Source organism: Leopardus geoffroyi, chromosome A1, assembly GCF_018350155.1.
Source record: "Leopardus geoffroyi isolate Oge1 chromosome A1, O.geoffroyi_Oge1_pat1.0, whole genome shotgun sequence".
Lineage (NCBI taxonomy): Eukaryota > Metazoa > Chordata > Mammalia > Carnivora > Felidae > Leopardus > Leopardus geoffroyi.
This window is the reverse complement of record NC_059326.1, coordinates 212038635-212065841: the sequence shown is the minus strand read 5'-3', so window position 1 is coordinate 212065841 and position 27207 is coordinate 212038635. Positions and strand designations below refer to the sequence as shown.

The following is a 27207-nucleotide window of genomic DNA, read 5'->3' as shown; positions in this document are numbered from 1 at the left end:
TCTATTCAGGTCCTCTGCTCATTTTTAATTGGATAATTTCTTTTTTTGGTGTTGAGTTGTATAAATTGTTTACATATTTTGGATATTAACACTTTATTGGATATATCATCTGCAGATATCTTCTCCCATTCAATTGGTTGCCCTTTTGTTCTGACGATGGTTTCCTTTGCTGGGCAAAAGCTATTTATTTTGATGTAGAATCAATAGTTTAATTTTGTTTTTGTTTTCCTTGCCAGAGGATACATATCTTGTAAAATATTTCTACAGCTGATGTCAAAGAAATTACTACCTATTTTCTTCTAGGAATCTTATGGTTTCACGTGTAGGTTTTTAATCCATTTTGAGTTTATTTTTGTTTATGGTGTAAGAATAAATTTCCTCTAATTTAAAGACTCTGAGTGGGTCATATTTTCCTTGCTGGATCCTGAGTTCAAATGAAAAGTTCCTGTGGCAAGAGGAACACAATCTTATAGGAAGGGCCTTAAAAATGGTATAAGAGCAAGACTCGGAGTCAGAATATTAAAATTTAAATTCTGGTTCTGCCTCTTCCTACCAGTATCTTCCTGGGCAAATCACTTAAAACTGGTGGTTCCCAAACTGTGTGCCAAGATGGCCTGGGCACCACAGTGACCTCAAAGGGGTGCCTCAGGATATTTAAAGTTTTGAAGATAGTAAACAGAGTGAAACTCAACATCTGTCAGATACCCCATGAACTATCAGTGAGGTAGTTCAACCTAAGATTGCACTACAATCCTTTCAATGATTACGTACTTCTGTGAGGCTGGATTTCCCACAATCACAATAAAAAGCAAGTACTGTATGAAAATAAATGTGGAACAGAAAATGAGGGTAGTGGTGCCCAATATTATTTCAAGGCATGAGAAGCTGCATAGTGTCCAACACATATACGACCTATAAGTAAGAGTGTTAAAAATGAAATAAAAATAAAAGTGCTTTCTCTCAATGTATGTGTGTTTTCTCAAACAGTTAGTTATTAGGGCATAAATACTTAAGCTGTTGGGACCTAATTCTTTACAAATGGAATGGTTAGATATTTCTTTTGGCCAAGAGGCACCATGAAAAAGTTACTCAGACACAAAGGGAGATACGAACTAAGAAGGTTTTAAGACCATCTGAGCCCTGTGTTCTCATCTGTACAATGAGATGAGAACTCATTGTACCCCTGCTTCAACTACCCCTGTGACACTTGTGTCTCCTTTGATGAAGCCTAAAATGTGCACAGAGGCCTGGATGCAACCAGTCACCTTATTCCATGTCATTTGATTCATCGCCATACAGTGTGTAGCATCCCATCACTTCCTACGTTGTAGGATCAAAAGTGTAAATCAGTGTATATTGAACTACACATGCAAGAATAAAATTCCTATGTATTCAAGAATATAATCTGTCTTTCACTAGAATTTGCCATCTTCAATTGCCTTCTACTCCTCCATCCTCCTTAGAGCCTCCTATTTTCTTCTCACCTACACTCTTGCCCATTTCTAAGTCTCCAGTTTGTCAAAAGAGAACCAAAGAGGAAGTGTACATTTTCTATACAGGGTCTTAGACTCTTCAGAAGAAAAGTATGGGTCATTAACAAAATCTATTAGCCTTATTTATATACCTGTATTCTTTAAAAAGTATAAACTACAGAAACCAATTTTTTCATTCAAACATTTGGTATAAAATCGATTAATCACAGAAATCAGTATTTTGAGCTAGCCCATCTGCTTATTTACAGATTTTTGCCAACTGGCTTTTATTCTTTCCCTCATTAACCCTTCAAGAGATATTTTTTGAGCACCTATTATGACAGTAGCAAAGGGGAAAAGACTTTGTTCATATCTATTAGGACAGTGGCAAAGTGTGGTCTTTGAACCAGGAGCATTATAATCACCTGGAAGCTTGGCAAAAATGCAAATTCATGAGTCTTGCCTTAGACACTCTGTATTAGAATCTCTAGGGTCGGGCCTAGGAATCTGTATTTTAATGTATCTCTAGATTATTCTCTTGTGTGTGTGCTAGAGCAACTACTCTGGGAGCTTATGACCTAGTGAAGAGTTATGTAAGCTACACTAAAAGCAATGACTATCCTTGGAGATATGTACAAAGTGCAATGGAAACCTAGGAAGGACCCCTAAGAACAAAACTAATAATTACTGAGCACCTAGGAAGTTCCAGGCACATCACAGGCATTGTCTTAGATACCACAGTGATTGAGTGATATTTGAACCCAACTGATACTTGACTCAAATTTTATAATCATTGTATAAAACTGCCCTAGGGCTGAGAAACACAGGAAGTTTCACAAGAGACATGGTAGGTGATGCTAAGAGGCAGCCACACAGAGCCGGGCTCTAGTCCTATGGTCTAGATGGACAGTGGGGGTTATCTGAAGGAAACATCAAGAACGTTTTCTAAAATTACAATTCAAAGATGCTGGCTGAAAGATTTTCTTACCACACTAAAAGGATCAGACTTTTCTAAGGACTTCATTTTGGTAAATAGTAGAGCCAACGTTATTTAAATGAGTCACAAATTGCTTTTTAAGTGCTATTTCAAGGACTTTCTTGAAAACTTTTCAGAAACTTAAAAGCAGAAGTAAACTTTAGGGGGGAAAGGCTTTATTTAATAAAAACCATTATATTCATCCATTGAAAGTATATGATTCATATCTTAATATTAAAAATATAATCTATCAAGTAAATTGAAAAGCAGAAAAACTGCCACAATTTAATATTAGTAAACTAAAAACATTCCTAAATCAATAATCATGTTCACCATTTTCAGAATTCAATCATTACTGTGTACTCACAGTCTTGTTTCTTGATTAGAACAGCTGGTCTACCAGGATGCTGTTCCTTTGTGTTTCTGTGCACACAATTTTATGTATTATCCCACACTGAACACGTAATATTCAATTCACTTGAGCTGTGAGGCCTGGAATTTAGAGATTAGCTCGTGGCTTATTAATTTCAATGATTTTATCTGAGGTAAGCTGATTGATCTCTACCTGACTGAACCCAAACTCTTGAAGTATCTCTTCAGTATGTTCTCCTACAAAAGGATCCCTCTTGGAAGAAGGGACAGCGGGGGTGTCTGACAGCAGAGGTGCAGGGCGGGGACTCACACTCTGCTCCTCATCAGTGATAAATGAGCCTCGTTCTTTGTTATGATCATGCTGGGTGACCTCTTCAAACGTCAGAACTGGAGTCACACACGCATCTGTGCCATCGAAGATCTGACACCACTCTTCTTTGGTCTTCTTTGCAAATACCTCTGCGAATCTCCTCTTCATTTCTGGCCAATCAGTCATGCTCATTTGATCAGGAAGCTCATCAGACTTTAGTCCAAGTCCTGAGAATAAAAGCACAATTTCTTAAATTATTATGCTTTGGGTGGAGTGGTTATAGTCAATAAAATGAGTTTTGACCTCACCATAGTGTCCCAAATAGGGTGTCTTTAAGGGTTTCTCAGATGGGTCAAGAGACAAAATTCAAACTCAACTTGGAGCCAGTAGCCGGAAAGGGCAAAGGTAATAGGGTAGCAAGACTGAAAACCGACTTGCTACTGCCAAGATTTTATTATTTACATTTCACCAAAAGTAGTCTATTTGTAAAGGTCTAGTTTCCAGAGATTGATTTTTCCCTGAGTAGGTTTTCAAAAAGAAATTTCCTCAAGATGTTATTATCTGTCATACTGATTTCAAATAACTCCACATTTTATATAGTGTTCCCAAACCCTACGAAATATAAAATTTAAACAACTTTACACATGACTATCCCAGTTTTTAAGGAAGAAGCGTGAAGATAAATGATTAAATTCAAGATTGCAATTTAACATGTAATATTCATCTCCCTTTATTTTGGACAAATAAAAGAGCTCTAGTCAAGCAGTGATATTTGACTCATTACCCTCTTACAAAACTGCTGTGAACTAGGAACAAAGGATTTGTAAGGTAACCAAAGACCCATGCAAAAAATTGTTCCTACAGCAAACAGGACAGAAAGTGATCAACCAGTCAAATCATGAACGGGGCACACAGACTTTTGTGTCAAGCATGAAGGAGATCATGAAAAGCTCATCAACACATAGTGGAGAGAAAATGAAAGCATTCAGCTGGGGATTTAACAGAAAGGATGGCTTCTCGGCCCAGGACCTGCTCACTGCTTCCTTTATTAACTACAAGCACTTACCCCTGCAGACACACCTGAATTCCAGTGCTGATTAAATTATACCCCAAGGGGCGCCTGGGTGGCGCAGTCGGTTAAGCGTCCGACTTCAGCCAGGTCACGATCTCGCGGTCCGTGAGTTCGAGCCCCGCGTCAGGCTCTGGGCTGATGGCTCAGAGCCTGGAGCCTGTTTCCGATTCTGTGTCTCCCTCTCTCTCTGCCCCTCCCCCGTTCATGCTCTGTCTCTCTCTGTCCCAAAAATAAATAAACGTTGAAAAAAAAAAAAAAAATTTTAAATTATACCCCAAAAGTACTTTACTAGAGTTTAGTGTAAATGTCATTTTCTATTCCCACAAGGAAGAGGGTTTTTAAATGTGGATCTTAGAGTGGAATAATCATGAAAGGACCTTCGTATGCATGTGATTTTGCAGAAGTTCAGTCAAGTTCATCTAATAATTCTCACTTTTATCATCCTTTCCTTCCCTATCATGTAGAAGAACGATGACTAATTAACTGCATGTAAGCTGCTTTGAAGAAGAAAATCCCTATAGAGGAAAGTAGGTATGAATACTGCAGGCCCTTCTTAGGGTTTGGGGATATATAAGGAAATAAGGAGAACTCACATAGTTCTGGATAGTTGTGAAAAGACACCTGTGGGATAAACAAGTAAATTTTCCTCTGACCCATTCATATACGAGGAAAAACACTGAGACATTACTTCAGGTTTATCACTATAATCTACACACACACACAAATGTTCCTAAGGATGTCTTTTACTTTTCTTCTTTTTCCTGACTACCCCAAACTCTGTGATTGAAAAACAAACAAAGTGGCCAGTTAGCCAAAAAATAGTGATTTAGATCATAGCTACTGTTATAAATATCTTTGCATGCTTTTCAGTTTTTTTTTAATCAGAATGTGATCAGAATCATAATACTAAATAAAATTGGATCCAATATGCTCTCCCTGTAACAGACATTATATTTGAGATTAATGGTCTCACAGGTTAAAGTTTGTATACTGGAAAAAATACTAGAAATCAAAAGACTCCAGCTCCTACCCCTAATTCTGACACCCCAGCTTTTCCACTGTCTTATTATCCTTTCTCAGCCTATAGTTTCCTATCCTGCCCATGACTCTGATCAAGGCCACAGGACTAACTACCAATGGTTTAGGATAGGCTGTTTCTTGTGCTCTTGACATTCCTGTATGGAACTCTAAAACCACTCCCCTACATGAATATAATTATAGATTGCAGCTAGTTTTTATAGCATAATCAATTATTAAATTTAAACAGACTTTTAAGGACTGGCCTGTAGACTCAGACTATTTAAAACCTGGGAAAGTATGTTTTGATTTCCAAAAAGTGATCTTATATATACATGTAACACATACACATACATACACACAATTACACAAAATACTTATTATTTTAAGTACATGCCATAAACTTTACTGCTCTGTAACACAATATTAGGCATATATTAAACAGTTAAAAATTCATGTTGTAAGTATGCAATGATACATGTACAAAGATTAATGGTTATTAGTAAATAAATATTTGTTACAATGCAAAGCTGTGGAAAAAACGTAAATGAACTTGAATAAGGAAACATTTAAATTTTAGTACAGGCGTACCATACAGTTTCATATGGCTGCTAGGTATATCATGAGGGTGCAGAATTTTTGTATTGACAAGAAAGGACATCTTTAGTATACTGTTGAATACAAAAAGACAGCTACTAATTGTAAGTTTGGATAATTTTATATTATATATAAATACAATTTATAAATAAATAAAACAACTGTGTTGGTATGTGCACAGAAAAAGTTCTTGAAAGCCACATCCCAAACTTCCCCCAAGTGAAAGAACAAGAGAGAATTTTTACTTCTTTACAAATTCTGTATTACATTCTTTTCTAAGACACGTATTATTTTGAATTACTTTTCATCTTTTAAAAATTGTGGTAGCATAAAATTTATAGTAATTTTATTTAATTTTTTGAGGACCTGCCATATTACATTCCCACTAGTAATGCATAGGGGGTTGCAGTTTCCTCACAACCTTGACAACACTCGTTATTGTCTGCTTTTCTTTTAATAAGATTTTGAAATTTTAAAACAACTTAAAAATTCTCTACTGCTTATCTGAATATACTTATAAGTGTCTTGTTATCTCAAAACGTCATGAAATTCTCTGTATTTACAGATTTTTTTTGCCCCAGAAAGCAGCAGAGACACAGTACAGTAGAATTTTTACCTTATAAAAACCTTGTGTATTATGTTAAGATTAAAGTATGGTCTCAAAGATCTCAAATATAAGATAAAATGAATAAGGTAATAAAATCAGTATAGATGTGGCAGCTTGTCCAGCTGGGCCTGAGAGAGAAGTAATGTATATGTGATTAATAAAAGTAGTACTTTTGTAAATAAATATTGTGAAAGAAAGAGAATGCTGTGGCATTTTGGCATGGACTATGTAGATTCACCAAAGCTGGTTTAACATGTTAAGCCCGCCTGAAGCACAAACCACCTGTCAGCCAAGGATCCCTCGTGAAGTTTGAACGGAGAGGAGGTTAAGGACACCATACAAGGCTGTGGATACAAAGAGAGGAGGCTGTAAAAAATCAGAGTGGTTACAGAGTTTAGACTTAGAAAGAGAAAGCCCAGGAGAAAATGGTCAGAAGACGAAGGGCTGGAGCAATCAGCCTGCTAGAATCATGTCTCGTTTCATTTTCAATATTTCCAGAAAAATTCACTCCTTGTGGTGGAGTGTGGATGTTAGAAATGATCATTCCAAACACGTATGTTTTAAGATAACAATAAGACATGCCAAGGAGGGAAGTTAACTTCTGGAATGGCAGAGCAAGAACCTTCAGAAACCTGTTCTTGCATAAAAGCAACAGAACCCTGGCACAAACTGTCAGAATGAACTTTTTTGTAACTCTGGAAATTAAAAGTTTACAACAATCCAAAGAGCACTTATTTAGGAAAAACAACTGCATCTCATAAGATCAGTAAGCCTCGTGGTATTGGAACTTGCACTAATTTCTCCCTCTCTCCCCAGCTCTGTGGTAGTCATGAAAACCAACAGGCTCTCAGTCACAGCTCTGTAAAACAATTAGCAGGATAACAGCCACGGCAGGACGGCAATGAGTTGATAGCTTCCCCCAAATCCCATCCCCCAAGAACTGCCATTTGTCTAGCAGCTCCCTGAAAGGCTCCATTCTCATGGCTTGTCTTTATTTGATCTGACTTGGAGCTCACAATGCCTTATTTCTGGAACACTGTTAACATTTATCAAAAAAAAAAAAAAAAAAAATCAGTGACAACTATTTAATATCATAGCTATCTGAGGTGGCATTCCCTGTTGGGATAACAAGAAGCTGACAAATAAAAGAAAAAAAGTGGGGAATAGGATGTTCATGGGGGGCTTTGAAATGCTCCAACATATTTCCGGGAATTTAGAAGGCACATATATAGGGCTATGAGCATGCCCAGGAAAGATCTGAGAAGGTCCTAATCTTTCACCTCTGGCTGACCCTGAGTCTGCACAAGCAAGAAGTAAAGACACAGAAAAGGATGGGAAATTTATTGGTTAAAGGCATTTAAGGACATTTCTATCCAATTATTACCTGATGACCAAGCTAACCAAACAGACTTCTGTGGCTGCACATACCAAAGAACACAGATTTAGTCCAAGAAAGTCATTACATAAACAAATAGCAGCAATAATAAATCCAGGATAGGGGAGAGGGAAGGGAAGTGAAGACCTGATTTCCCAAGTCGTCATTTTACATTATTTCAAATATCCAATTTCAACAAAACTCGTGAGACATGCAAAGAAGGAAGCAAATGTGGCCCTTACACAAGACAAAAAGGAATCAACAGAAACTGTCCCTGAAAAAATCCAGATACTGGACTTACTAGACAAAGACTTTAAATCAACTAGTTATTTTAAATATATTCAAAGCACTGAAGGAAACCATGTCTGAAAAATTCAACAAAATTTGAGAATGATGTCTAATCAAAGAGAATATCAATAAAGAGTTAGATTGTTAAAAAAGAAGCCAAATAGAAATTCTGGAATTGAAAAGTATATAACAAATAAAACTTTAATTAGAAGGACTCAGCAAGGGGCACCTGGGTGGCTCAGTTGGTTGAGCATCCAACTTTGGCTCAGGTCATGATCTCGCGGTCCGTGAGTTCAAGCCCCACGTTGGGCTCTGTGCTGACAGCTCAGAGCCTGGAGCCTGTTTCAGATTCTGTGTCTCCCTCTCTTGCTGTGCCCCTCCCTCATCCATGCTCTGTCTCTCTTTCTCTCAAGCATAAATAAAACATTAAAAAAAATTTTTTTTTAAAAAGGACTTAGCAACAGACATGAACTGACAAGAGAAAGAATCAGCGAACTCAAAAAGAGGTATACTGAGGAAAGAAAGAAAAGAGAATAACAAAAAGAGAATAAAGAAAAATGAACAGAACCTCAGAGACCTGTAGGACACCATCAAGAATACCAAAATATGGAGTCATCAGAGCTTCTTCCAGACATGCGTCTTCCCTTGTTTCCTGGACTCTCTTCACAGCATGGCCCCCAAATGCCAGTCTTCACTCTCACCTCAAATGAAGAAACTGAGACTGCCTCTTGCCTCCAAGCCAGAGGAGACAGCACCCTCTCAACCCTTGCCAAAGGGAGAACAAGAACAGCCAACAACTGAACATCCTGATGAAGTACAAAATGGAACAGACAGACTTAATGAATAAGCCAGTGAGAAGACTTTGAAAGTAGAACAGAAATATAAGAAACTCTGCCAACCATTTTTTCAGAAGAAGTTGGAATCGACTGCCAAAATCCCACAAGGGGGTAACAATCCCACAAGTGTCTGCACTGCTTGGGAAGGAAGATGAAGAGGCACTACATTACTTGACAAGAGGTGAAGTGACAGCATTTGAAGATATTAAATCAAGTTACAGGATAGATTTTTATTTTGATGAAAACCCTTACTTTGAAAATAAAGGTCTCTCCAAAGAATTTCATCTGAATGAGAGTGGTGATCCATCTTCAAAAGCTACTGAAATCAGACGGAAATCTTGAAAGGTTTTGATGAAATGTCCAAGTCAAATGCAGAAGAAAGCCAGCGGAAAGAGACAGCATGAGGAACCAGAAAGCTTCTTCACCTGGTTTCCTGACCATTCTGATGCAGGTGCAGATGAGTTAGAAGATGTCATCAAAGAGGATATTTGATCAAATTCATTCAAGTACTACTTGGTTCCCAATATGGATGATGAAGATGGGAATGGAGAAGGGGGGGGGGGGTGGGGAAAGACTGGAAGATACTGATGAATAAGGAGATCAGGATGAAGGTGATGGAGACGACGATGAGGGGCAGGAAAGGGAAGATGACTAATGGAACATTAACAGGTTCCAACCTTCCTTTTGGGATTTTCTCCAGTCCCTGGGAGCAAGTTGCAGTCCTTCCCCCCACCCCTACCTTAGCTCATTTGTCCTGTTTTTTTGAAGTCTCTTTTCTCTCCCATTACACCATGGTTTTCAACTTATTTGGGGGGGGGGGGGAATACCATGAGCAGAATACAGTGGGAAAAGAATCTCTACCCCTTTCTCTTCGACATTCAATTTTTATCCTTTCCTGTCCCAACAAAAACTTAATGGAATCAATGCTACTGTGCTCTGTGGGAAAGAAGAAAAATTTTCTACTCCCTTAGCTCTGCTGGAAGCTGGAAGGTGGTAGGCCCCTGTGTAGTAGTACATAGAATTCTAGCTTTTTCCCTCCTTTCTCTTTCTATTGGGCTCAGAGATTACTCTGTGTCTGTATATGAATATGTAAGGTTAGCATTTACCAACATTTATCTGCCTAGTTTCTCCTGTTTAAAAAAAAGAAAAAAGAAATTTAAAAAATGGGGTTATAGAAGGTCAGCAAAGGGTGAGTTTGAGATGTTTGGGTGAGCCTTTTGACAACATGGCTTCTCTGCTGGCATGTTTAATTATGATGCTTAACAGACATCTTTGCAGTTTTAGATGACATTTTTAAAACAAAATTCTCTCCTAATGATAACTTGAGCCCTGCCACTTGAGGGGAGAATCAGAAGAACCTGTAGGATCTTATGTGAAATTGACATTGTCTATTGTAATTTTGTTCCTGTTTATTTTTAATTTTTCTGTTTCACTGGAAAGGAAAGATGATGCTCAATTTTAAATGGTAAAGTCCACAAGCTGTTTTGTTACAAGAAAGCTAAATGTGTACATACACACACACAAATACCAACATATGCATTAAGGGAGTCTCACAAGAAGAGAGACAGAAAAAGGCAGAGAAAATCCTAGAAGAAAAAATGTCTAAAAAATTCCCAAATTTGATGAAAAACAAATTACTTGCACATCCAAGAATCTCAAGGAAATCAAGCAAGATAAACTCAGAGATCCACACTTAGAAGAAAAATGAGCTCAGTGAGGTTGCAGGAAATAAGATCAATATACAAAAGTAACTACTTACTATGTATTTCTATACACTAATAACGAACAATACAAAAATGTACCATTTACAATTGCATCAAAAATAATAAAATTCTTCTATAAATTTAGCAGAATAAGTGCAGGTGTGTGCACTGAAAATTACAAAGTATCAATGGAAAAATTCTAGACCTCTATAAATGAAAAGCATCATATATGTTCATGGGTATTAAGGCTTAATACTGGTAAGATGGCAATACTCCCCAGACTGATGCACAATTCAGCACAACCCTTATCAAAATCCCAGCTGCCTTTTTTGCAGAAATTGGCAAGATGATTCTAAAATACATATGGAGGGGCCCCTGGGTGGCTCAGTCGGTTGGGCGTCCAACTTCGCTTCATGTCATAATCTCGTGGTTCATGGGTTCAAGCCCCGTGACAGGCTCTGTGCAGATTGCTCAGAGCCTGGAGCCTGCTTCAGATTCTGTGTCTCCCTCTCTCTCTACCCTTCCCTGACTCACACTCTGTCTCTCTCTCTCTCAATAATAATAAGCATTAAAAACAATACATATGGAAATGGAAGGGACCCCGAATAGTCAATCTTAAAAAAGAACAAAATTGGAAGACTCACGCTTCCTAATTTCAAACCTACTACAAAGCTACAATGATCAACACAGTGTGGTACTGACATAAGGGTAGACATGTACATCAATGGAAGAGAACTGAGTCCAAAAATAAACCCTTACAATTATGGCCAACTGATTTTCAACAAAGACGCCAAAACCATTCAATGGAGAAAGAATAGTCTTTTTGACAAACAGTGCTGGGAAAACTGGATAGCCATATGCAAAACAATGAAGTTGGACCCCTACCTCACCCCATACAAAAAAATTAATCATAATTTAACAGAGACCTAAATGTGGATATTGAAACTATACAAATTTTAAAAGAAAACACAGGAGTGAAACCGTAAAATTGGGAGTTCTCTGAATAATTTCTAATGTAATATTTACTAAAGGCTAAGTATAAAAATGTGCTAATAGATCTTACATATGTTATTAGAACTCAACAATAGCTGTAGCAATTGTTTAGAACTCAAACTAACATTTGTTTTCTTTTTCTGTTGATTTATTTTTGAGCGAGAAAGAGACTGATCGCAAGCTGGGGAGGGCCAGAGAGAGAGGAAGACACAGAATCTGAAGCAGGCTCCAGGCTCCAAGCTGTCAGCACAGAGCCTGACAAGGGGTTCGAACTCACAAACCATGAGATCATGACCTGAGACGAAGTCAGATGCTTAACCAGCTGAGCCACTCAGCTTCTCCTAACAAAATTTTTTCAATGAGTTTATTTTACCATTGTCATTTAGAATTGCCTGTGAATGATGATGACAAAAAGCTGACTGATGGGCACCTGGGTGGCTCAGTCCGTTGAGTGTCCGACTCTTGATTTTGGCTTAGGTCATGATCCTAGGGGCATGGATTGTGCCCTGTGTTGGGCTTTGTGCTGAACACGCAGCCTGCTTAAGATTCTCTCTCCCTCTCCCCTTCTGCCCCTCTTCCCCACTCACACTCTGTCTAAAAAAACAAAAACAAAAACAGACTGAAGTTTAGTCAATTTTATTATTACGTTTAAATTCTCTATAGACAATGCGTAAATATACAAGATTTATGTCAGGTACAAACTCCTTGCTATATCCCTCCTGCCTTCCAAGGCCCTGCACTACTGAGGTAAGGGTGTTGATCCCTCTGTGTTCAGCCCCTCATATAGCATTGTTCTGTCCCTAATTTTGAATTAATACCTTCCATTCTTAGTTTTAATTTTGGAACAGAAAGACTTTTATGATCTACATAAACCATCTTGTTGTTTGTTTTTCCAACTATATTTAAGTTAGTGAAGTTAATATTGTTGATCATAAAACGCTTTCTGATGCTAGCAAAAAACAATGATTTCAGCTATATGCAAACAACTTTGAGTAGTATATTGCATCTGAAAAGCTACGAAACATAATGAGACTCCAACCGTGAAGTTGAAAAGACAGACACACCATGACCAGCTTGTCATACCTCTTCAATGTATATTCTAAAACTTCTTAGCTATTCATTTACCTGTAAAGTAAACTTCAAATTCAAACATGTTACAGGAACAAAATGTTAGTCTGATTGTTTAATTAGAGAAGAAGAGATCGCAAATTCTCCTGCTAACTTGTGGCCACATGCAAATGAGACAAGAATCTGCAAGAAAGGTAAACTGTAGAAGCATCAAGTGATAATAACATATTCCAACAGAATCTTATTCACCGAAGTCACTCTGTGCTCTGGCACCCCATGGGGGCATCTATCAAGGAATAAGAACTGGCAGAACCAGCACATCATTTCTGAGAATAAGACAGGGGCACGCAAGGGCAACATAAATATCTAACACTGCTGAGTATGAAATGTAACAAAAAATTGAACTCGCATAAAATGGATTATTTTTTAAAACTCTGAGCTATTTTATAGACTTATGAAAGTATCTGTAAATTTAAACATAAGGGAAATGCCCCACAATATAATTATAATTATAATCATAAAGTGGGTATATAATAAAAGACATAATGAATTTAAAAGGCCTAAAATCGAGGTTAAAGAACACCCACAAGGGGAGGGAGCAGGAGAGGCACAGGAATATTACTTACCTTTGATTAGCAGCTTGTAGAACTGGGGTTCTATTGCTCCAACAGCCATGAAGCCCCCATCTGCTGTCCTGTAGGTTGTGTAGAAAGGTGCTCCACCATCTAGCATGTTCTGTCCTCGAGGTTGTTCCCATAGTCCTACTCGTTGAGATTTCCACAGAAAAGAACTCAGGTATGCCGTTCCTTCCACCTTTGGAAAAGAAACAGTATACAATATGAATCCAGACATTTAAACTATAAAACAACAATTAATTTCCACTTAGTTTTTTTTTTTTTTTTTAACATTTGTGTAACAATGTTTCTTAGAGTACAGGAAGACTGTATCTAATTACACAACTTCTTGATATTTCAAAAAAGTGTGTTAGAACAGGTTTATGATAGAGGGTTTCTCCACTATTCAGTTCAGAAAATACAGTTCAGAAAAGACTTAGAAGGAACTACTTTTGTTGTTCTTTTCAAATAAGACTGCCAAATGTTGATAATGTTTGAAGCCAAGTGAGGGTACACGGAAGTTCATTATATATTCTCTCCATAATTATATACATTAAAAACTTCCAGGATAGGGGCCCCTGGGTGGTTCAGTCGGTTGAGCCTCTGACTTTGGCTCAGGTCATCATCTCACAGTTTGTGGGTTCAAGCCCCACATTGGGCTCTGTGCTGACCGCTTGCTCAGAGCCTGGAGCCTGCTTCGGATTCTGCGTCTCCTTCTCTCTCTGCCCCTCTCCGGCTCATGCTTTGTCTCACTCTGTTTCTCAAAAATAAATAAATGTAAAAAAAAAAAAAATTTTTTTTTAACTGTCAGCATAAAAAGTTAAAAATAAAGCAAAGAGGTTTTGAAAAAATCTTTCTTTTGGTCTCAATACCTATAAACACATACACATAGGTAATAGGAAACTATCACATTTTAAAGGTAAACCACATTACAGTTAAATTTAGCATACTCTAGCTTGACTCCAAGCCAAAGAAAACTATATCTGAATATTTAATATACCTTAACAATCACTAGAAAGTTACACAATTAACATAAAATATAAGCAGCAGATATACAGGTTTTCTGAGTCCAGACAAACTACTTTGGGAATGCTAACTTCCCACGGAGTTCTGAAATAACAGGAATGGATTCACATCTTCAGGTATAATTGTCACAAGGCTGGATGCATGTGGCTCTACAGAGAAGACTACCTCCCTACCCTCACGGCTTTATGATCCTAATGATTCTTGAACCCCAAGGAGAAGGCCAGCAAAGCACCCTCATATCAAATAGCTGGAATTGGAGGTCCACGGAGTTTCTCACAGTTACTGGCTATATCTTTGGAGACATCCCAACTTTCCCTTTAAACTTGAAATCTCACACACACCTGATTTTATGGCTCTGACAGCTGACATACCAAATAGTATGTCACAGGGGCGCCTAGGTAGCTCAGTGGGTTAAGTGTCCAACTTCAGCTTAGGTGATGAGTTCACAGTTCCTGAGTTTGAGCCCCATATCGGACTCTCTGCTGTCAGTGCAGAGCCTGCTTTGGATCCTCTGTTTCCCTCTCTCTCTGCCCCTTCCCTGCTTGTTTTCTCTCTCTCTCTCTCTCTCTCTCTCTCTCTAAGATAAATATTAAAAGAAAAAAAAGATCAATCACACACCACACTTTAGAGATGGACACAAAGGACATGCAAATGTATCCTGATAAAAGTATCAGAAGGAAGAGAAATAGCACAGGGTTTAGCCTGTGAGAAGGAAGCATAAGCCAAGCCCCCAAGATAAGGGCCATGGAAATGGCTTTTGCAAAAGGTCACCAATGACAAATCCAATTTACAGTGTTCAGATCTAAACTCTTGAGGCGGGTAACTGGGTGGCTCAGTCAGTTGAGCCTCTGACTCTTGATTTCAGCTCTGGTCATGATCTCATGGTTTGTGAGTTCAAGCTCTATGTAAAGCTCTGCACTGACAGTGTGGAGCCTGCTTGGGATTCCCCCCTCTCTCTGCCTCTCCCCTGTTCGCTTTCCGTCTCTCAATAAATAAACTTAAAAATATATAAAAAATAAATAAACTCTTGAGGTCTCTACCGACACCTGACCCTCTGACCATTCCTTTTTTTTTTTCTTTTAGCACTTTATCTTTCGTTTCCATGGAAACACTCCTCGGTTCTCCACTTTGCTCTCCTTATGCCCTGACTTCTCCTCTACTGCCCACTCTTCAAATATGGTGCTCTGTCCCCTTCCTTAGAGGACCACACGGTCTCATGTGGCTTCCAAATGACAATAAAACCTGTTTCTAGTCTCTAACTTCGAGTACTCACTCTGTCTGGATATCTGAAAGAGACTTCAAACTTGAAATGACCCAAACTGAATTCCTCTTATCATACAAGAATAACAACAATAATAATACCAAGTTCTTTTTTTTTTTTTTTTTTTCAACGTTTATTTATTTTTGGGACAGAGAGAGACAGAGCATGAATGGGGAAGGGGCAGAGAGAGAGGGAGACACAGAATCGGAAACAGGCTCCAGGCTCTGAGCCATCAGCCCAGAGCCTGACGCGGGGCTTGAACTCACGGACCGCGAGATCGTGACCTGGCTGAAGTTGGACGCTTAACCAACTGCGCCACCCAGGTGCCCCAATAATACCAAGTTCTTACATAGCACCTCCTCTATGCCAGGCATTGTTTACACACCAAACAAGGCATCAATTCGCTCAGTTCTCTAACAATGCTATGAGGCAGGTACCATTACTGTCTCCATTTTACAAAGAAGAAGCTGAGGCAAAGGGAGGTAAGTAACTCACCCAAGTCCCAGAACCAGTCAGCGGCAGAGCTGGGGTGGAGGAAACAGGTGCCAGAATCCGTGCTCTTAACCACTGACCCATACTGCCTCTTCCATTGGCAGTCTGCTCCCAAGGTGCCAGTGATGCCATCCACCAGGTCATCCAAGCCAGAAACACGGGAGCCACCCTTGACTCCTCGCTCCCCCTTTACTGCCAACGTGTCACCAGATCCTGGCAATTTTATGTCTCAAATAGCCCTCAGATCCAGACCTGTTCCACCATCAATGACTTCAGTACTTCCTCGTATCTCCCAGCAACAACCCAGTAACTGTCCCTCTGTCTCCGGTTTGTCTTCCTCAAACCCATTTTCCTTCTCCCTCCAAAGATCTGTCCAAATGCAAATACATACGTAGAATGCTGGATTGGGCTCTTATCAACTGGCTGTGAGAACTTGGGCAAAGTTCTATGCTTCAGTTTCTCCTTTCTTCAAATAAAGTATTCCAAGTGGAACTGGTGTTTTGAGGATTAGGAGAAATCGCACAGGGAAGGCGCCTAGCATCACGCAAGGCACGTACTCAGTGCGTGACAGTGAAAAAACTGAAGCTTTGTGATGTTGGAGTCTCCCCTGCAAACTGTAACAGGAAAGTCTAGACTGGCTACTCTAGCACCCTTAAGAATCTTCTCTGGGGGCGCCTGGGTGGCGCAGTCGGTTAAGCGTCCGACTTCAGCCAGGTCACGATCTCGCGGTCCGTGAGTTCGAGCCCCGTGTCAGGCTCTGGGCTGATGGCTCAGAGCCTGGAGCCTGTTTCCGATTCTGTGTCTCCCTCTCTCTCTGCCCCTCCCCTGTTCATGCTCTGTCTCTCTCTGTCCCAAAAATAAATAAACGTTGAAAAAAAAAAATTAAAAAAAAAAAATAATAATAATAATCTTCTCTGTTTGCTAAGGGAGACTTCCTTCCCGAGCCCAGTTTTTAATGAAGATTGCTTGAAAACTGTATTCTAAGCACAAGAAATGGCAGGGGAAGATTGTTGAAACCAACGCAGGAATCAGATGAGTCATGAAAAGTTTAACTGATTCTACAAACAAGATACTCAATGAAAGGATATGAGGCTATTAAAAAAAAAAAAAAGGATATCCTCGATAATTTGGATTCAAACTTCAAATCTCATTTATCTTTTATTCACAAAACAATCTGAGGCAGCCGCCTATCATACTTAGAACAACTGGTAGGCTTATCACCTCCCCCAGTTAACACTTACCATGCTGGCATCAATGACCTGACCTTTGCCAGAGCGTGTGCGTTGAAAAAGAGCCAACAAGATGCCCAGTGTGCATATGAGGCCACCACCACTAAAGTCAGCCAGGAGATTCAGCGGTGCATACGGATTCTCACCACTTCTGCCAATCTTTGACAGAATACCTACATAATTTAAAGAAATCAAGGAACACGAAATGTAAATTTAATGTCACTTTTAAATAGATACATGAACAACTTACGAGGAATAACCAATCATTCTAGTTGCCGACATGGTGAAAACCGGTACATGATGCTTTTCCAAATCTAAACCTAGTCAGCATATTTATAAACAGGCTTTTCCCCCAACAAGGCCCCTTGTTTTGTTTTGTTGTTGTTTTCTCTCTAAAACTTTATTCCAACTAACACTTTCAGAATTTTATTGCTAAGTTTTTACTCACTGAGTTTCGAGGAAAAAATTATTGTTAGCAATTTAGATTATGGCTTACCAACAGTTATGATCCACTTTCAGTCTTATTAGAGATGCAAGAAAATAATCAAACACAAGAAAAAATAAAAGTAATTCTATTTTTAAATAGATGGAAAAAACAATTCTACCCACACTCTTATCCTCAATCTTTAAATGTGTACTCACAGGAAATTTGAGGCCTTTATTCAACAACACACAGTTTCTTAGAATTCTAGGATCGGGCCATTCTAAGACATGTTCTCACAGGCAAAAATTCTAATAAAGTGACAATATGACCTGAAAGCTACAGGTATTCATAGAAGTCTAAAATGGTGACTCAGGCAATGATTCAGAATGGAGGTGGAAAGAAAGGGGAGTTCAGATCAAACTCTATCAGCATTTTAGAACTGTACAACAGCCATCCCCATTACCACCAAGGCTCTTACTTCCTGGCAGGGTCTTGCCTGAGAATTGTAGTGAGAAATGTAGTAAGTAAATGTGACTAGTGAGAGTATATTATCCCTCAAATGGGTCAAGTCAGAGGGAAAGGGGTTGGGAATAAGTGTTCTATGACAAACCAACTCTTTACAAACCATGCTCTCCTTATTGATTCTGATAAATATTTAAATTTTCACCTTTAAAAAATTCTTTTTAGTTGGTGTAACTGTAAATCTTGACTGGGAACAAAATAAAAGGTGTAGAGAAATTATTTTGTCAACATACCTGACAAAGCCAAATAGTTGATGTCATGGCCTGCTACCCTGCAGAATCTTCCTGACTGGCCAAATCCACTCAACCTGGCATAGATGAGCTTTGGATTCTCCCTCCGCAGAATCTCCGGGCCTAGCTGGAGTTTTTCCATAACACCTTAAGAGAAAGGGAACAAAGATTTTTTTTTTTTTTTTTTTTTTTTAAGAGGGATGAATTGAGGATAGGAACAATCCTCTCTCTGTGGCAAACATAAAATGGCACTCTTCCAAATCATACCAATAACGTTTGTTGTGGGTTTTAGCACGTTTCCAATAATTAAGGACACAGAGTGAAGCCACCATTTCTGGAATGTGTGACTTCTGCCCCCAAATCCTATTTCCTTCCAGCCCCACCTTAATTCCCTTCAGGCATATCCAAGTTCCTGCAATCCCCATAGTGGGCCATTCCTTCCTTTAGTCAGTGCCTTTATAGTTCCCCAAATACTCTCCTTAGTAATTTATTAGAAATGGCTTCTTCTCCTCGAACAGTTACCCTGGGGCTGAATTTGGTCAAAAATTCACTTTCGAAAGCTTTTAAGGTCTTTTCTTTTTCTGTGCCCCCATCATCCGCCACCTTCTACCTCACACTGTGCTTTTGTGTATATATTCCATCATCTTCCCCTCAGTTTAGAAGCTCCTCTGGCAGAATTCACACCTGATCTGTTTCCATGGGTCTCTGAAGTGCCTAGCATGGGCATCTTCACCCATGGGACAAAGCTCACCAAAATGTCAGTGATAAAATTTGCTACAATACCATCTAAGAGCTCTCATGAATAAGTATAGTATTTATTGCACAAAATCCAGATAACTAGTATTTTTAACCTCCTGGGATTAAAAATAATGAAGACTATATATTTACAGTTTTGTCTTCCTAAAGCTATAGTAAATTACAGAAAATTCTAGTCTTCTACCTAAACACCAGCCACAATCCTCTCACCTGACAGCTACATCTGTATTCACAGCTCTATTTTCCTTCTTTTTTTAAAAAAAATTTTTTTAATGTTTATTTATTTTTGAGACAGAGAGAGACAGAGCATGAACGGGGGAGAGTCACAGAGAGAAGGAGACACAGAATCTGAAGCAGGCTCCAGGCTCTGAGCTGTCAGCACAGAGCCCAACGTGGGGCTCCAACCCATGGACCGTGAGATCATGACCTGAGCCGGAGTCGGACGCTTAACCGACTGAGCCACCCAGGCACCCCTCTATTTTCCTTCTAATTGTAAGATCGTGGAGTCAACCATGTTGAGCCTCTATCTTTAAATGGAGCATTATTAAATTATGATATAATCCTAATTATTAAATTATCATAATCCTCCAATCTGGCTGTGTGAATAAATGATTTAACATTTAATATGCCTGGTGCCCCACAGATATTCAATTCATTCACCAAACATTTACTGACTTCCTGCTATATATCAGGCAAAGCTTTGGATTTGTACTTTGAGCAAGATTGCCCTGGGAGCTGAGAATGGATCCAAATTGTGCTAGACCCACACATCATCTTTAAAAAGGCTGTTACAACAGTGTGAAGGAAGCTACAGAAGCCAAGGAGGAAGAATGTCTGGATTCCTGATAACTGAAAGCAAATGCAGTTAACAATATTTGGAGTCATGGGCAGAGTACAGGGTTTGGATTCAGGCAGCTGGGAGAGTACTGGTTCCATTTAATGAGAAAAATAACACAGGAGGATGGGAATGCAAGCTGGTGCAGCCACTCTGGAAAACAGTATGGCTTTTCCATAAACTAAAAATAGAACTACCCTATGACCCAGCTATTGCACTACTAGGTATTCACCCAAGGGATACAGGTGTGCTGTTTCAAAGGGACACATGCACCCCCATGTTTATAACAGCACTATCAACAATAGCCAAAGTATGGAAAGAGCCCAAATGTCCCTCGATGAATGAATGGATAAAGAAGATGTGGTATATATATAAAATGGAGTATTACTCGGCAATCAAAAACAATGAAATCTTGCCATTTGCAACTACGCAGATGGAACTGGAGGGTATTATGCTAAGTGAAATTAGTCAGAGAAAGACAAATATATGACTTCACTCATACATGGGCTTTAAGAGACAAAACAGATGAACACAAGGGAAGGGAAACAAAAATAATATAAAAACAGGGAGGGGGACAAAACATAAGAGACTCAAATATGGAGAACAAACTGAGGGTTGCTGGAGGGGCTGTGGGGGGTGGGGGTGGGCTAAATGGGTAAGGGGCACTAAGGAATCTAGTCCTGAAATCATTGCTGCACCATATGCTAACTAATTTAGATGTAAATTTTAAATAAAAATAAAAAATAAAAAAATAAGTAACACAGGAGGAGACGTTATTCTCGGAGGTAAGATAATGTGCTTGTTTTGGGATTTATGGAAGTTGCAGTGCCTGGGAGATAGCCAGTTAAGACACGTGCACGGTCTGTGTATTTCAGCCGTCTATGGCTCTAAAAGACGGAGGTACGATTACAGATTTGGCCATCATCTGTCTATAAAAAGGTGAAAACAGTGGGGATGGAAAAGGTGGCTCCAGGAAGAAAACTGTAAACCAAATTGAGCTGAAGCTGGAAGGAACTTGGAACACCAGGATTTACCGCAGAGAATGTCAGCCTGGGTCTAGAGGCTTTAGAGGGTACACCAACCCCCAAAACGGTAGAAAAACGACTGTGTACCTACATGCAATTTTCCAGGAAGGCAATCTTTGGCTTTCCTTAGATTCTCACAGATTCGGGACTCTCAAATAATTAAGAAAGACAAGCACAAATGAGTGATTAGAAACAAAGAGAATCTGGGGAAGGGGGCGGAAATGGGTATAAGGAGAACAGGGGCAACCTCAGCATCTGAGATTCCAAGTATAGATCATCTCATGGGGGGACTGATCAACAATAGCAAACGCGACAGAAAAATCTAGAAAGGCAGTGACAGGAAAAGGTTCGGTCGGCAACAGAGCTTAGATGTGACGCTAGTACGGCCCAGCCCCTCCCTTCGGCGGGGACCTTTCCGCGTCTGGTCCCCCGCAGGAACCGCGGAGGCGCCTGGGGCTCACCGTGGCGGAAGGGCTCCAGCACCACGTCCGCCTGGGCGCACAGGCGCCTCAGCACCAATGCCCCATCCTGCCGCTTCAGGTTCACCGCCAGGGAGCGCTTGCCCCGTGCCATGAAGCTGACGTCCCCTCTGGCGCCCGGCCGGTCCACACGCACCACCTGGGCCCCGAAGTCCGCGAGGACCATACCGCAGAACGGGCCTGGGGCCAGGCCGGCCAGCTCCAACACCCGGATACCCTGCAGCGCCATGGGACCCGGTTGTCCAAGTGAAGAAGTCTCGGGCGGCCCAGACCTAGCCTAGACCGCTCGGGATACTGGCCCCAAACTGCCTCCAAGCAGTCCCTCCCTCCTGCGCCTGCGCAGGGCCGTCCCTCCTCCTCCTCCTGCGGTGCAGAGTCTGTACATTGGGAGGATCCTGGCCCCGCCTCCTGGCTAGTCCAATAGGTGGTTTTCCTTTCCGTTGGTTGCTTTCCCTTTGAGGGGTTGCGTGCCACTGGGTTCAAGCAGGCTTTCTTTGCCTCCCTCTGCAGATCTTCTGTTAGAAGTTAAACTAAGGCTTGTTAAACATTTTAAGATTTCTTTCCTTTTTTCTTTCTTTTCTTTCTTTTCTTTCTTTCTTTCTTTCTTTCTCCCTCCCTCCCTCCATTCTTTATTTCTTTCTCTCTCTCTTTCTCTTTTCTTTCTTTTTCCCTCCCTCCGTTCTTTATTTCTTTCTCTCTCTCTTTTCTTTCTTTTTCCCTCCCTCCGTTCTTTCTTTCTCTCTCTCTTTTTCCCTCTCTCTTTCTCCCTTTCTTCCTTTCTTTCTTTCTTTTCTTTCTTTCTTCCTTTCTTCCTTTCTTTTCTTCCTTCCTTCCTTCCTTTCTTTCCTTTTGTCTTCCTTCCTTCCTTCCTTTCCTTTTCTTTCCTTTCTTCCTTTCTCTTTCTTTCCTTTCTCTTTCTTTCTTTCTTTCTGTCTTTCTGTCTTTCTGTCTTTCTCTCTTTGTCTTTCTTTCTTTCTTTCTTTCTGTCTTTCTTTCTTTCTCCCTCCCTCCCTCCATTCTTTATTTCTTTCTCTCTCTCTTTTTCTTTCTTTTTCCTTCCCTCCGTTCTTTATTTCTTTCTCTCTCTCTTTTCTTTCTTTTTCCCTCCCTCCGTTCTTTATTTCTTTCTCTCTCTCTTTTTCCCTCTCTCTTTCTCCCTTTCTTCCTTTCTTTCTTTTCTTTCTTTCTTTCTTCCTTTCTTCCTTTCTTTTCTTTCTTCCTTCCTTTCTTCCCTTTTGTCTTTCTTCCTTCCTTCCTTTCTTTCCTTTTCTTTCCTTTCTTTCTCTTTCTTTCCTTTCTCTTTCTTTCTGTCTTTCTTTCTGTCTTTCTGTCTTTCTCTCTTTCTCTCTTTCTCTCTTTGTCTTTCTTTCTTTCTTTCTTTCTTTCTTTCTTTCTGTCTTTCTTTCTTTCCCAGCAAAATCTAGTCTAACCAAGCAGCACCAACAAGGAGGTGGTTAGGAGCATTCTACCCCCAGGAGTTGGGAAGAGGCTTATATACACACAAAAAAATTAAATCATTGATTAGCTCTAAATAGATTAGTCTACTTGGCTGTTTGTGATGGGTTGTTCTTAGTTTCAATTTCATTAACTGAGGCATTTACAGGGTTAGAATTTGGTTTGCTTAGTAGGTTGCCAGGGCATTAGAACCACATAAGTCTAATAGCCTCCTTGTTTAATTAATACAACACTTCCTTGTTCTTGTCTAGCCTATGTTACTACCTTTGTTCAGACATCAGCTTCCTTACCCTCTTGTTTTATTTCTATTTTAAAAAACTTGAAAAGAAAGTAAATTGCAAAGAATGTTACAGACGACATCCAGATTGACACAATATTTTTTCGTATTTGCTTACAATCTATTGTTCTAAAAAATAAACAGTACAGAAATAGCTTAAGCTAACAGCCAGGATCAGATTCACATGAATCAGAGATATTGCCCAGCATCAAGTAATAAGCTCAAAGATAAAGGTCATGGAAAAGCTCAGCTAAATCAGAAGTCTGAAAATCTTACATGACTCTTCCTTCTTACATTGGACACATATCCCTTGTTAGAGGCTGAATTAAGTCCCATCAACATTCATATATTGAAGTCCTAACTCCCAGTACCTCAGAATGTGACTGTATTTGGAGATAGAGCTTAGAAAGAGGTAATTAAAGTAAAATGAAGTCATATGGATTGGTCCTAATTAATATGGCTGGTGTCTTTACAAGAAAAGATTAGGATACAGAAAGCAAGGACTGAGGGATGACCATGTGAGGACACAGCAGAAGGTGGCTGTCTATCTGGAAGCCAAGGAGAAAGGCCTCAGAAGACACCAAACTTGAAGATACCTTGATCTTGTACTTTTAGCCTCCAGAACTGTGAAAAAATGTTTTTCTGTTGTTTAAGCTACCCAGCCTCTAATGCCTTATTATGGCAGCCTGAGCAGACTAATAAAACTGTTAAGAAGGTTGGGGGAGGGTGTGGCACCTGAGTCATTCAGTCAAGTATCCGACTTCAGCTCATGTCATGATCTCATAGTTCATGGGTTTGAGCCCCATGTCGGACTGTGTGCTGATAGCTCAGAGCCTGGAACCTGCTTCAGATTCTGTGTTTTCATCTCTCTCTGCCTCTCCCCTACTCACAACCAATCTCTCTCTCTCTCTCTCTCGCTCTCTCTCTCTCTCTCAAAATAAATAATAAACATTAAAAAAAAAAAGGTTGGAGTGGGGAGTTATGATATTTTGTTATAGCCCTAGCAAACTAATATACCCTCTGACTCACGATTATAGTTGAGATCTCTAATGAGGTTCTCAGGTACCTAACAGACTTCATTTTGTATCCCAGTGTGTTACTTAGCTATAGAACTGCGCTTCCTGGATTCTGAGTTTATTTGGCAAAAGTAATCCTATAGCCAGAGCCAGCCTGTTAAATGCATTAAATAGATAAATTCTCTTCCTTGTAACAAATATCATTCATCTACTTACCCAAGGTAAATAGGTACAACAGGTACAATTGACAAAGAATACCTTTTCCTTTGACAAAAGCTACCTTTTTCTTCAGCTTCCTGAAGGATCCATGTACTAAAGGGAGTACATAGATCACAGGCCAGCTGCTTTGAACTCCTTCCATAGTTAAAGTCTCCTATACCCACCCACTCCCACCCAAAGTTACATGTCTTTGCTTCTGCTCACTCCACCATTCAAGACACAAGCACTCCCATGATTTTGACATATAGTATCCACAGTCTATCGATGCTATAGCTAAACTACTTATATACTACCTTTTATTTATATTATTATATTTTGTAGTTTTATATTACATAAATGATGTTACATTGCAATCACTTTTCTGAACTTGCTTTTGTACTCCAGCTTATCCTAACTTGCCTCCCTATTTCTGCTTCTTTCTCTTAGATCAATTGGATTCTTGGCTTAAATACAACAGAGTTCATTACAAGGGTATCAAGTAGCTTATTGCTACTTGAATTTAGGTAATTGGCAGGACCTGGGCCACTGGAGTCACATTCAAGGTCACAGCATGAAAGTCTGGTTGGGATACAAGTCTACACGGTTTCCACTCACTGCTGCTCTGCTGGGAGAGACCCAGCCTGATTCTGGGTCAAAAGAATAGATAGAGGGGTGTTTGGATGCTCAGTCGGTTAAGCGTCCTACTTTGGCTCAGGTCACGATCTCCCGGTCTGTGAGTTTGAGCCCTGTGTCAGGTTCTGTGCTGACAGCTCAGAGCCTGAGGCCTGCTTCGGATTCTGTGACTCCCTCTCTCTCTGCCCCTCCCCCACTCATGTGCTGCCTCTCTCTCTCTCTCTCTCCCTCTCTCTGTCAAAAATAAATAAACATTGAAAAAAATAGATAGAGGCACTAACTTGAAGGACCTTCCACTGACAATTGAGATGGGGTCATTAAGTTATAATAATGACTATGGTGGATTGAAGCACATTAAATATATGAAAAATCATAAGTTAATAATAATGCTTTTTAAGAGACCTTATTAATTATCTTTAAAGATTTCTAGGGCACCAACTCATTATTCTAAAAATTGGTAAATAAAAATGATAAAAATCAAGTATGTATCTTGTTTTCCATATGAACAGTATTTCAGGATACCAAATAGCTAATGAAAGAATGTGTTTCTTTTAAAATGTTGCTATTTTTGCACAGTGAAGGAAACCATCAACAAAGCAAAAAGGCAACCTACTGAATAGGAGAAGATATTTGCAAATTATACACCCACTAAGGGGTTAATATCCAAAATATATAAAGAACTTATACAATTAAACATCAAAAAACCTATAATCCAACTAAAACTGGGCAGAGAACCTAAACAGGCATTTTTCCAAAAAGACATCCGGGTGTCCAACAGACACATGAAAAGCTGCTCAACATTACTAATTCTTGGGGAAATGCAAATCAAAACTGCAATAAGGTATCACCTTACACCTGTCAGAATTGCTGGAATTAAGAAAGAAAGAAAGAAAGAAAGAAAGAAAGAAAGAAAGAAAGAAAGAAAGAAAGAAGGAAGGAAGGAAGGAAGGAAGGAAGGAAGGAAGGAAAGAAAGAAAGAAAGAAAGAAAGAAAGAAAGAAAGAAAGAAAGAAAGAAAGAAAAAGAAAGAAAGAAAAAAGAAATAACAAATGTTGGTAAATATGTGGAGAGAAAAGAATCCTCGTAACAGTTGGTAGGAATGTATATTGGTGCAGCCACTGGGAAAAACAGTATGGACATTCCTCAAAAAGTTTTTTTAAAAATATAATCAAATTACCATATGATCCAGTAATTCTACTACTAGGCATTTACCAAAAACAAAAACACTAATTTGAAAATACATATGCACCCCTATGTTTATTGAAGCATTATTTACTATAGCCAAGATATGAAAGCAACCCAAGTTCCCATCAATGGATGAATGGATAGAGATGTGGTACATATACTATGGAATATTACTCAGCCCTAAGAAAAGGATGAAATTTTGCCATTTAAGACAACATGGATGGACCTAGAAGGTACCATGCTAAGTGAAATAACTCAGACAGATAAATAATTCACTTAGATGTAGAATGTAAAAAACAAAGCAAATGAACAAACAAAACAGACCAGAGACAAATTCAGAAAACAAACTAGTGATTTGCAGAGGGGAGATGGTGGAGGGTGGCGTAGAACGGTGAAAAAGGTAATCGGGATTTTTTTTTAAAGTTGGTTACTTAGACAATACCTACCAACCATTGCCTTTTTAGGGCCTCAGTTTAATGAAGACTTGTAAAATCAATCTTCCAGATATAATTCTGGTCATGGGTAAATTGCAAAACAGTCAATCTTGGCCTTCTCCCACATTCCTTAAAAAATCACTCTTTTTTCCACCTGGGACCTATTTGCAAGACTGAATAAAGTCCTTTCCACCTGACTGCAATGCAACTGGGAGTATCTACTAAGAAAAAAATTAGAATTTACATCAACATAGAAAGACCTCATGTATGTGATAAAGATCCTGTCCCCTTAGAGATATTCAGATTTCATTAAAGGACTTCCAAACATCAATATCATAAAGTTGCAGAGGGTTGAAGTCAGAACAATGGAATAACTGAAAAGTGGAGTATTTTGTAGATAAATAAGTTCTGTGCCCATATCATTGATGTAT

The 27207-nt window shown here is 39.3% G+C and overlaps 1 protein-coding gene and 1 pseudogene across 2 annotated transcripts; one reads left to right on the top strand and one right to left on the bottom strand.

Annotated features, from left to right (window-relative positions):
- Positions 1 to 2602: 2602 nt before the first annotated feature.
- Positions 2603 to 22093, bottom strand: AMACR (alpha-methylacyl-CoA racemase). 2 transcript variants are annotated; one of them, XM_045440781.1, is made up of 5 exons: positions 21562 to 21938; positions 18488 to 18631; positions 17321 to 17481; positions 13313 to 13499; positions 2603 to 3357 (listed from the first exon to the last, which is right to left on the bottom strand). In XM_045440781.1, the coding sequence occupies exons 1-5, from the start codon at positions 21806 to 21808 to the stop codon at positions 2948 to 2950; spliced, it is 1149 nt and encodes a 382-aa protein (XP_045296737.1). In that variant the 5' UTR covers positions 21809 to 21938; the 3' UTR covers positions 2603 to 2947. The 2 variants fall into 2 exon arrangements, with proteins under 2 accessions (XP_045296737.1, XP_045296747.1); XM_045440791.1 differs by lacking the exon at positions 17321 to 17481 and having other exon boundaries at positions 3228 to 3357; positions 21562 to 22093.
- LOC123578150 lies at positions 8757 to 9577 on the top strand (annotated as a pseudogene).
- Positions 22094 to 27207: the final 5114 nt, after the last annotated feature.